Here is an 11,816-nt window from a genome sequence, read left to right as displayed (position 1 = left end):
ATATCTCCCGACCTGATAGCCTGGGCTAAGTGGTTGGCTGGCGATTTTCCCGGCTTGCGCCACTGGCGTGCCCGTTGTCCTAATCCTAGACTTATTGGTGAAAAGCTATGGTGTGCCAAATCCGTCACGCCATGAGGAATATGGTTAAGAAGTAAGAAGCCGGAGTCCCTGGGATACGGAGGATATATTCCGCCGACACAAGTTGTGCTAAGCCCGAATACTATGGACGGACTCCAGGACAAAATATTGTACCTGGGGTTAGAGACGAAGGGAAGCGGATGAGCGCAGAATTTGGCGCGGGTCTGATAAGCATCTCAGAGACCGAAAATCAGCACGGGTAGCTGCATTCGAGTCACTACACCCCATTGACAATTTTCAATCGACCAAATTGACACCCCTTCGAGTTGGCTGGAGGGCTGATCATGATTGAAATGGCATCACTCTGATGGGTATACCGCAGCAGCCATGACAAGAAAGCGGTCGCCTTGGATTAGGAGATGGTGTATAAAACTCTCATAATCGAATCCTGGAAACTTCCTGCGCAGAAGGTCTTCGAAGTATCGATGGATCCAAGGAGTAGGAGCAAGGCAGACATGACTAACCGATGGTTTCTGCTGTTAAATTGTTGATCCACCATTATTGCTGCTAATTGAACTCGGATAGTTGTTAATTTGAATAAAGTAGATCGATCGGCCTCCCCTGTCCAGGTACTTCTAGGCATTGTACTCAACTTCTAGAAGAGGAAGAAGAAGCTGATCCCGGTTTCTGTTAGATGCACGTATCTCCCCCTCCATCACGTATACATGGAGTGCCCAGAGGTTGACATTTGCAGCTACCTGGCCAGTCGATTCATGGACCGACCCAGGGCTGTTTTCTCCCGAGGAGGTGAGCTGCAGGCGGATGCATATATAACTCGTTAGACCGGATAGGTTTTCCTTTTCGTTCCCGTCAAAATTGAAAAACTCTTTCATGATCCCGATAATACGAGAAGCCACACAAAAGTAACACGCAACGATGCCACCTCTATACTATGACAGTCTCGAGACTATGGACCAAGCTTCCGGTGAGTATTGATGGATGGATGTGAGGCGAAGCAGGGTTGATCCCGAACCACATGTAATTGGGGTAGGTTATCAAGGGAGGAAGCTTCCTGGCTGCCTGGCTTTCGTGGGGACCTGGACCATGACATCCGCCAGACAAATATGAGTGTCAGCGAGAAAGCAGGGGAGTCCCGCGGTTATCGGAGGATAAGGAAGAATTCGCTAGTACTTCTGACCTCCAGAAGAAACGCTTCAGGAGCAGTTCGGTATAGATGACGTTGCAATCGACGTCTCGACGCTTTAGCTGCTCGTGGCTCAAGATGGAAGTAGTGTTTTCCAAGTGCTTATTAGGAGCGCTGATGAGACTTTTGGCCTAATAATGCCCTGTCGTCAGGTGTGATCCTGTTTGGTGGAGCCACTCGCTCACCGGGGTATAGCGCCCCCGCACTAATTTTCGCTTCCAAAGTTCTAGCTGCCACCCTCGACCGGCCAAGCCCCGAGCCCGCTCTTGCCGCTATAGATGGCGACAATAGCCATTCTTTGCAGCCGGTGAGGTGTCTGGCAACCTACTCACTTTACTCACTCAGTGTTAGTACTTTGAGAACGTGATGTCTTGCATTACCAATCACACTCCCAATCCCACTCCGACGCCGACTCGTTTGAAGCACATCCTTGTACTCTGTAGATGGCTTGCTCGTCCATTCTTTGAGGAATGGCACGGTCCAGCCTGCCTGCCTGCCGCCCTGGCTGTTGACAGCGCGCACGGAGGCAGGCGCATGCTAATCTGCCATGACGCTGCGTGAGGGAGAGCAGCCAGTTTCCACGGCGCCCGCGTCTACCGCGCTTACCACCAGCGGAAGTATTGCACAAGAAACATACGGCAACCTGGTAAGCAAGTCAATCCAATGTTTGTTTCTGCTCAGCCGCTACCATGTGTTATCCCTGCCGCGGCTTGTTCCATGCTCCATGACTGGAGTTATACTGATCGCATGGCATGGCAGACATGGCAGGCATCTGGATCTCACCTGCCTCTTTCGCAGCTGTCGCCTCAGAATAGCCTTGCAAAAAGCCAGGATATAGAAGCTAGTGAGCTGTCATATCGCACAAGATCTGGAGTTGCTGCGTGGGGAGGATGGGGAGGTTGGATAGCGCCAACCCTTACGCCTAATCCGTCCGGGGCAGTTTGTTTTGGGCCACGAAGGCTTGCAGCTTATGAGCGTGCCAAACGTAATACCACGCCAGACGTGGATCATGATGTGCATTGACATGGGTGAGGGAGAGTTCACCGCATCCCATGCCAGAAGACGAGTCCTGGACGTGGCGGCCCGTTCCGATACGACCAGTCCGTCTGGCCCCCTCCCACTCTCCCTCGATGCCGACTGAGCAGTGTCTTCTGCAGAGCGCCGACATGGCCAGCACCCAGAGTGATCCTGCGGGCGGGGAGACTGCCCTCGACTGGCTGGCGTTTAGCGAAATCGATGGAACCAACGTACAATCACCAAGCCAACCTGGGGTCGAACGCCTCGGATCACAGTTCCTGCAGTTGTTGGACACGACCTGAGGTGATCAACTCGGTATCTACTACCCACGCGTGCATCGTGAATCGCGGCACACTCGCCACTGCAGTGCATCATTAAACGGCCCAAGGAGGTCGTGATTTGAAACAGAAGGATGGGACCCTTTGGCAGCCGGATTGTGGTTCAGAAGCTTGGCTCGACACACCCAACTCCACAATTTACGGCAACCTGCACAAACGACTTTGCCAATCGATTGCGCCGAATGCCACGGAGCCCGCTGCTTACAGCCCTTTGCGTATATTAAGCCTGCACGGGGAGAGACACGATAAATTGTCCCTAGTGCCTCCTCTTTAGCTTCTAGCCGTCTTATATCGAGGATGGTCCGGGATGCCTGTCCCTCGGACCCAACTAGACCTCGAGCCTCGGGTATTGAGGCATATCATTGGCTGCTATTTCGACCACGCGCAGCTGTGACTGCGGGCTAACCTAACTTCTGTCCATCTGCTATCTGCCCACTTGGGACATGAGTCTGATGTATGATGCGTCAGACTCGCTCTCTGGCCCATGCGCGTGCGTGGCCTCGGGGCGCATGGCCATCAGTGAAGAAGAGTGGATGAGAAACGGCACATCTGTTTGTAGTTCGGAAGCAGCGTACCGGTCTGCGAGGTGGCGCTCGGCCGATTGTGTTGACAGAACTCTATCTCTCACGTGTCAGCCGCTCCTTAGGCTCGCCAATCCCAACGCTGATATCAATGGCTTCAGATGATCTGCCATGACGCCCCGTACCTTGCACATTCCACCCGACCGACCTACCAGAGACTGGCTTAGCAACAGCCTTGCCGCGGTCAGTCGGTCGTTGCCGAGAAGTCTCAGACGCCGGTGTAGTTGGACTTGTGGGAGACGCCGCACGTCGTCTACTAAGCAGGTAGGGCCGAAAGCCAAAATAAGCGTCGACGATATCTCGTTTGGCTAGTTTGGCGCTTTGCAATAAATCCTAGTGGGCAGCAGCAGGTAAAAGGTACTTGGCCGTCGCCCCGTGAGGCCCGTGAGGGTACATCAGCGAAGTTCTGGTTTGGGCCCCGAGGTGCTTCCGGCTTTGACCGTTGCTAGAGCGTTGCTTGGCTAAGCTTGACTCCCCGTCGCGATGCCACGCATCTAGATGCATGTATCTGACGAGCAAAGAAACGCACTAGATCGTTTCTACATTCTAACTGCAAATTACATCAGCAGGGAGGGGCAGGGATGGGGAGGAGGACAAAGTCAAGTCCAAGGCACTTCGGATCTCAGTGGCGGCCAGTGACTTCACATCGCCCACAAAAAGCTCGTAAGCATATCCTGCAGGTAGCCGAAGACTGGATCCCCCCCTCCCCCTCCCCATCGTCCAGGCAGATCCTTTCCCAATTACCAGAGGGTGTTTGTGGCGTCTCGTAGAGGCATTGACGGTAGGATAGCTGCAGATGTGATGCATGGAAAGGCGGAGTCCTCTCACCAGAGGCAGACCGGTAGGTACGCTGGCGGTGCGTCGACTCTCTCTCTTTCTCTGTCCCTTCTACTTTGTCCCTGGTGTCTCTAGCTAAATTTCGGAAGTACTCGATTTAGACGATAGCACGGGAGTCCCTTCCTCCCTTCTTCCTGGCCCACTCAGTCCCAAATCAGACTTTGGGTGGATGTCTCTATGTGATACTAGATTTCCCTACGGGGAAACTGTCATGCTCATTTCAGAAGTACCAACGACAATGACGAGCAGATCGGGCAAAATTGTTTGGCTTTCTGGGGCTGGAAGAACTAAACAACTTGAAGCATTGGCCCTGCAACTCGAACGGCTTCTTGCCTTGATTGTCCACGAAAGATCTGGACCTTGAATGCCCGGATCTCAGGTGTTTAGCGCTGCAGAAGAGGCTTTACATTCACCTACCTTACTTCTGTTTTTGCTCTTATCCCACACCCAACCCGACACTGATGTCAGGCACCGCCCGTCCTGCGCTCACATCGACTTACACGCCTTTTCCTGGACCATACAGGCACATATGCTTAGCCCCCAATCGTCGGGCTCCGCTCCTACATGATTGCCTACTCCCATACTCCCCCCCCCCTCTCCTCGAGAAGCACCAAACCGGCGCAATATCAAACTCTAAGGATATTACAAAGACCGACTAGTTGCCCAGCTCTCCACACGTCTTCGACTGCCACATAACCGCCGCTGTCTCAGAGGCTTCAGCTTGCGCAACCACGATCCACCCACTCAGTCCAAAAGAAAAATAGAACTCTTACATCTGGCCTGTGGTGAGTCCTATCAAAGTTTCTGTCATATCTCCAGACGCCTCTAACTCTGCAGGCTGTCCGACACCTGGGGGTTCAACGGTACACTCAAAGCAGCTAGCTCCGATCTTATCCTCGCCTTGCGACACTGCTATTATATCTTGAGGCTCCAAGATCTGCTCAGCAGATACTTTGTGCAATCCGAAGCCACCACCTTGCAGGGGTTCGAAGTAAAAGTGAGTTCTGAGGGTATATAGAATCCGTTTCATCCTGAAATCGGCCTTTGGACCTCGTCTAGACTACCCATATACCCTTGATCCAACAAGCTTGGCGATCTTCCGCAACCTATTGGCTACATTGAGCTGGATTTGGGCGCAACACACATTCTCTCAACTTCGTCTTGGCTTGACCCGACCGTCTTCGACTACAGAAATCCGAACGAGGCGCTTCACTCTCCAACTCGAGACAAACAACAGTGCTTGTCGCTTCCGAATCGCCCGAAACACAAGCGCAGACCTTTTTTTCCCCGGCGACTTGGATCAGGTATGTCGATTTTGGCGCTGGTTTAAGAAGTTTTCGCAATGATCATTTCCTCATATCGCGATTCTTCAAGGGCGTCGTATTGTTGCGCTAAGCCGTCCCGGCGACCTAGTGCGGGTGGCGTTACATTCGTCTTTCACTGAGCAATGAGAGGCCATGGATATTACATACTGGGTGCTAACTTGCGGCAGGAACGCATGTAGGTGGCTCTTGCATGTCAATTGTGCTGCTTCCGATCGAATGGCAGGCTGGCTCCCCCTTCGGGAGAGACGCCAGCCACACAATGGCCCATCTCTCGCGGGATTGGCAAGGCAGCGATCGGGATAGCAGGTCGTATTCGCAGCTGCGCATCATTCTCTTGTGGCTGCTCTTCATGAAGGCTACGAGACGCCTCGCCAGTGTCGCTCGCTCGCGTCGAGACTCGACTTGGAGGGCTCTCGGCCATTGCCTTTGCCGGTTTCTGCTGCTGATGCTGAATCCCAACAGCCATGGCACTTCCCTTTCTTTGTTGGTACTTTTACTGGCCGGAATGGCTAGCTTTCGGAAGACGAGCTGACGGAGCATTTGAATGGCCAGGATCATAAGCACGAGTTGGCTCACCCTGTGATTGGAGCACTTGGCGTTGACAGGGGGGATTTTACGTCCGTCAGGTCAGCAAACACCCCTGTGCAGTGGGTGGTGTGGACAACCAACACCACCCCTCCCCTCCCCCCGGCGCAGCATCGCACTATGTATGCGTTCTTCGCCAGCACCAGCACCAGCATCAGTACCAAGCGCCAGCCTAGCCTGGTCAGTCGCCGGGCTGCCAGGCTGGCTTGGACTGGTAGTCGAACAGACCAATAAGCACCCCCGACCCACCCTGCAGATATCCCTCTAGTCAATTACTTGACCTTTGGCTGACCGTTCGTACCTCGTGGAGCAGAATACCGGAAGGAACCGCTAGCCACATTAACGGAAACAACGCCTCTAACCAAAAGAGGCCGCGCCGATCGCATGAATTCTCAATCACTGCAGAAGGTATCCGTCCGCAATTCGCTTTTTATTTATTTATACAACGTCCTTACATCTCTCATTCTCCCTTTTGCTTCCATCCAAAGGCCGGCCACTTCCACCTGCGCTCGCTGGGTCGGTTGCGTCGTGGCCATTTTAATTAATCTGGATCCAATCCAATCGGATCCATTGGCCCAGTACCGTCGGTGGGCAGAGGCAGAGACCGTCTAAATACAGTATTCAAGAAGCGGCGGCGCGACAGGTTTACTGTGAACTCGTACGAGAGAACAAAAAAAAAGTGAGTGCAATAATCCTTGAAACACCTATCTTGCAGACAAACCTCATAGCCTGCTGCGCAAAATTCACCACTAAAAGGGAGCGCCCGGGACCGAGAGCAGGCTAGGCTTCTCAAGTCTGGGTGTGCAAGTGCAAGTGCAAGTTCGAGTGGTGCTCAAGTTCTTTCCGGCAGCTCCTGCCCTGGACCAACAAGTCCTTCAAGAAAAAGAAAATGCGTATTGGCGGAACGGGGCACCAAAGCTATCCCTCTCCGCGCATTGTACGACATGAGCAACAATGCCCACTCACCGAGTAGCACTGCAACCAAAATCATGCCCGCTCCTTGGGACCCCCCCTCCCCCCAACACGCCCTTCCTACATTCAGTGAGAAGCCGGGTCTAGTGGTATAACTTCATCTGTACGGTGCGGCACTTGACCAGGCACCCTCAAAGCAAACATCCCTCAATTAATCACACCCGCAGTCTATTCCTCCTGGCAACTTCTGACTTCACCATTGCCATATTCTGGAAGTTTGTCTACATTTGCTAACATTCTTTTTCTTGCGTGCTACAAGACCGGTTCTTGAGTCATTAGTTCTTCCTGCATACGTCCAGACATGCCCAGAGCCTAGTAATGGCAGCAGCCTCAGGGTCTCTATTGATTTTCCATCGTACTTAGATTGCAAGAGAACCAGAAAGTCGCTTTAGAGCCTGCACTAACGCGTCCGGCACTTGCAGCAGGACTTCGAGCCTTCGCCGCCCTCTTGCCACGGGCTGGAATACCTCGAAATACCCGCTCAATCTGATATGAGGTAAGTTAAAGTCCATTTTCCATTGTGCCTTTATTCCGTATGTACGGGCAAAAGAAAGAAAAAAAAAGCAAAAGAAAAAATCAAGAGGACGACCAACAGAGATATCCAAGGACAAGAATTGCGCACCGTGTCGTCACATGTTCTCTGCACTTCCAAGCTTCTCTTCACTTCACCTTACCTTTCCCATTTGCATGCAATGCCCTTTGCCAGTCGCAAATCGGGCACACGAGTGTCAAGCCATAGGCAACTCACCGCTGCCCACGGTCGTCCCTCGAAGCCCATAAGTGCGGAGGCCCAATTGCAAGGATGCTGCCGCGGCTGGGGAGGTGCCACCAGCTTTCCGGCCATCGCAGCCATGTGGTGTGGTTCGCAGCTCTCTAGCTCTCACATCCCGATCTAGTGCTCTGCTGTTCCTGTGGCACCGGCAGCGTTGTCAGTACAATTGTATCACCCCTGGTGCCACCTGGGCAGTTGGGCATTGTCTCGCATGGGAACGCAATACAGCATCCATGGTCGTGCCAGCTTGCCTGCCTAACACCACACTCTCCGCACACGATCTTGTATTTTGGCGGCAGCTGGGAGCCCCTGCTGATTTGTCGGTCTAGATACCCCCAAGACTCCAATGCCTCGTCCTTGACCATAGAAACCCAACCTCAGCCTGCGCCGTCTCTGATATTCCCAGCGCCGCTCCTCAATAACACTACGGGGTATTCCCCCGACACCAGCACTTTCTACCCCCCGGCCTCGCAGATTTTCTCTGGCCTCGCAGACGTTAGGCCGCGCCTAGGATCCAGGTACGTCACACTTGATTCAACCCCGGATTTTACCAATGACACATCCGAAAGGTGGCTTCCACCTGCTCACCACAGTAGCAGTAGCACGCCCTCCTCGGGTATGGCACAGGCCCATCATCGCTCCACTGCATTGCCAAATCCAGTCTATAACGCAAGAGAACTCTACTCACGATCGACGCCGTCGTTCCCCAGGGGAAACGAGTACACAACGACACAGAGATCGCCACCATTCACCTCTCTCTCGCGCCGCCATCCACTGTCACCAACTCCCAGTCCCAGTATTGGTTTCACCAACCCCATCAGGATGGACCCCAGCCAGTACGGCGCAAAGGCCGCCCAAAACATTCCCCCACTCCAGAGCATCACCCCTCACGGCCATTTGATGTACGCACAGGGGCAAACGCCCATCAAAGTTGATATCCACGGCACCATTGACAAGGGCTTCTTCCTGTCCGAAGGCGACTGGACTTGTTACAGGCGCAACTACTTCAGTTGCGTCTGCTCCTACAGCCTGCAGCCCAACTACAATGGCGCGGCCATGCACTACACGCCGAACGGATCCACGACTACGTACAATGTCTTTGGGTTTGCCATGTCTCTCTCGGCTGTCGTTGCGGACAGCGACTCGCACGCGATCGACCTGGTCCAGCACACGCCTAAAAGAGACAAGGGCCCGACCTCGCGGCCTGAGCGAGTACAGATGAGCCCCAAGCAGCCTCAACAGGCGGCCCATCCTCTGGGCACTCTGGCGGGCTATCCAGACCATACGCAACAGTACCCGCCGCAAGGGGGGTATCCGACGGAACATACCTTCGAGCGAATCCAGTTCAAACAAGCAACTGCTAACAACGGCAAACGAAGGGCAGCGCAGCAGTACTACCACCTGCTTGTTGAGCTCTACGCTCATGTTGCCGAGGTCGGGACCGGGCGGAATACCGCAGACCAGTGGATGAAGATTGCTCACCGCAAGTCCGCGAAAATGATTGTGCGCGGGCGGTCTCCCGGCCACTACCAAACGGAAAGAAGGGGAAGTACCAGCAGCGGGCCAGGAGGGTCGAGCGGAACGTTCGGGGGCTACGGGTCGCAAGTACCAGACTACTCTACCGGTGGCTCCTCGCTGCTCGGGGGCAGCTACACGAGCAGTCAATACGACCATAGGACGAATCACTATTCGCAACAACGTCATCACGACCTGCCCATGGAGCCCATCATGTCGCCGGAGGAGGTGAAGACGATCGACAGCACCAAGGATTACCAGTATTATCCAACAACAATCTACGAAGGCACCGATGTGAGGCAGGGCGTAGAGATGTTTGTCCACCGCAACGGCCACGAGTCTATCATGACGTCGATGCCAGGCAACGCCGAATCAAGAGTCAAGCACGAAAGCGAGAGCACCCTTCCGAGCCTATTCGGATACCAGGGCCAGGCCTACTACTCGCGTGGCTGCGGCCGGTTTGAGGGCAAGACGAGCTCTGCTGGGTACTATCCCACGATGCTCCCACAATCGAGTTGAGCGTACACGAAGACCGCATTTGATGGTTTAATTTAGTTTGGGCGAAGGAGGGCATGGGAAAAGCATCACTTATTCTCTTGGGTCTGGATTCGGGCTTGAAGGGCTCAGGCACCCGGCGTATGGAAGACGGAAACGCATACGAACATTGTACGGTCATGAAATTTGCATGTGGGGTCTACGGCTGGCTACGGCGAGAGGAAAGAATGAATCGACTGGTCCGACGGATGGATTCCCTGAGTGTTTACGAGAATCTGGTTCGAACATGGTGTGCTGGCTTTTGCGGAAAGAATACCCAGGAGATTTGATACGGAAAAATAGCGAGACTGGGGACGTTCGCTCAGCTCTATTCAGCGACGATCATACGATACGGAATCATGGGCGGCGTTGGAAGAGATGGACTCAGGCATGACCTTTTTCTTTTATTTTTCTTCGACTACCATTCTACCTCCTGGTGAGAATTTGCTTCTTGCACGATTTCACCCTCACTCTCGCTTGGTTAGGGGCTGGGCGGGATTCTGATTGCCACGAAGCTCACTTGCCAGAGACAAGCAAAGATGGAACCCACCGATCCAAGTGCCTGGCTGGCGGGTCTCTATATTTTATTCCCATAGCTTCTTCGTCCGAACGACTAATTGTTGCTTTTGCTGGACCTCCACATGCGATTTTGTGACTGAAGGGGTTGAACCACACGTTGTCTAGGACGGAGTAATTTCAAGCTTCTTGCAGCCACACATGGAAAAGTCGGAAGACTGAACAGCACAATTCCGCTGGGGAAAATCTGCAAGCATTGTCGACATCGGATGGTTTGAGGTTTGCACCGAGCCAGTCGCAAAACCGCGATGACTTGAGCGCCTCGAGAAACATTTCATAACATGCGCGCGACGCTGCCTAAACTGGCAGCCCCCAAGTTTGATAGATCCACTGTTTTTAGACAGGGGGAACCGACCCACAACGGCAGGAGCGGGCACTATTTTAGAAGGCGCCACCAAGATCGTGACAATCCTGGATGGATGGATGGATAGATAGATAGATGGGTCATCCACTCGCCAAAACGGTCGCGACGGGTTTACTGCTTTGGCCTTTTACGGTCCCCTCAGTTTTCCAAACTGTTCCAAACTGCGCGAGGTATAGTCAGACCTCAAACCCCATCTTGTACAAGCTCCTACATAGGCAAGCCGAGTCGCATTTCTTTCAAATGTAAGGAGCAAACCGGGTACCTACCTACAATTTCGCCAGGCAGTGTTGGTGGTTTCAATGCACGCGGCAGGCATCGAATAATCTGTTTGCTCCGGTGATGCGAAACATACTCCATTTTCGCTACTCCAGTCATCGCATTCCTTGTTTTGGATTAGGACTTAGTTCCATTGCTACAATTTGCATGCAGCACAGCGCACAGCACATAGGTGGCTTAACACCTGGCGCATGCATTGGAGCCACTAGCACTGATTACTTCAGTGCCGTTGGGGGGGGCTTTGTAAAGCCTGAGCTGGGGGGCGCTCGTTTCACCAGAGGCGGGATACGCAAACAACACGCGGTATGAAATTCGATCATTTCAATCTCTTGGCTGTGCTTCGGCCGCTGTTTGCTTCGACAATATTACGCACGTCTTTGGGAGTCTGATGTACGTATTCCCTGTGTCTTCTGGCATGCCGTGGTAACGAGCCTTGCCTTAGCTTCAGTTGCTCAAGGCAGGTTTGCTGTTTTCTGCTATTTATGCATCTACCAAAGCACCAATCTCCCGAGACTTGCAGGTGTAACGTTGGTCATCGAGAGGCCAAGAGGCTGGAAGGAAGCAAGTTGGGGGTAGAAGTAGCGAGGGGTTCTTTCGTGACGGCCAAACGATAGGTCACAATGACGGTCGGCTTGCCGAGATCGGCTTACATGCGCACGTCGATCATTTTTAGTCGATCAGTCGGTTGCGCATCACCATTTGGGAAGTTTTTCCAGTTGTATGCGACAGAACAAGACCTCTCGGCTTCGTCGCTCGTTCAGATATATCTCGACTTATACCTACCACCGCGCTCAAGCCAGTGGTGTGCGTACCGCAGAGATGTGGTTCAAATAAGCTTTTGT

At 53.2% G+C, this 11,816-nt stretch overlaps 1 protein-coding gene across 1 annotated transcript; it reads left to right on the top strand.

Moving 5' to 3' along the window:
- Window positions 1-7,230: 7,230 nt before the first annotated feature.
- Window positions 7,231-9,826, top strand: BCR38DRAFT_220216 (uncharacterized protein). The gene is made up of 3 exons (XM_040854243.1): window positions 7,231-7,433; window positions 8,039-8,227; window positions 8,309-9,826. Exons 1-3 carry the CDS (start codon window positions 7,429-7,431, stop codon window positions 9,741-9,743), a joined length of 1,629 nt encoding a protein of 542 aa, XP_040714712.1. The 5' UTR covers window positions 7,231-7,428; the 3' UTR covers window positions 9,744-9,826.
- The last annotated feature ends 1,990 nt before the right edge of the window (window positions 9,827-11,816 follow it).

This window comes from Pseudomassariella vexata, assembly GCF_002105095.1.
Source record: "Pseudomassariella vexata strain CBS 129021 chromosome Unknown BCR38scaffold_8, whole genome shotgun sequence".
Taxonomy (NCBI): Eukaryota; Fungi; Ascomycota; class Sordariomycetes; order Amphisphaeriales; family Pseudomassariaceae; genus Pseudomassariella; species Pseudomassariella vexata.
Note: the sequence above shows the minus strand (reverse complement) of the source record. Positions and strands in the feature narration are given on the sequence as shown.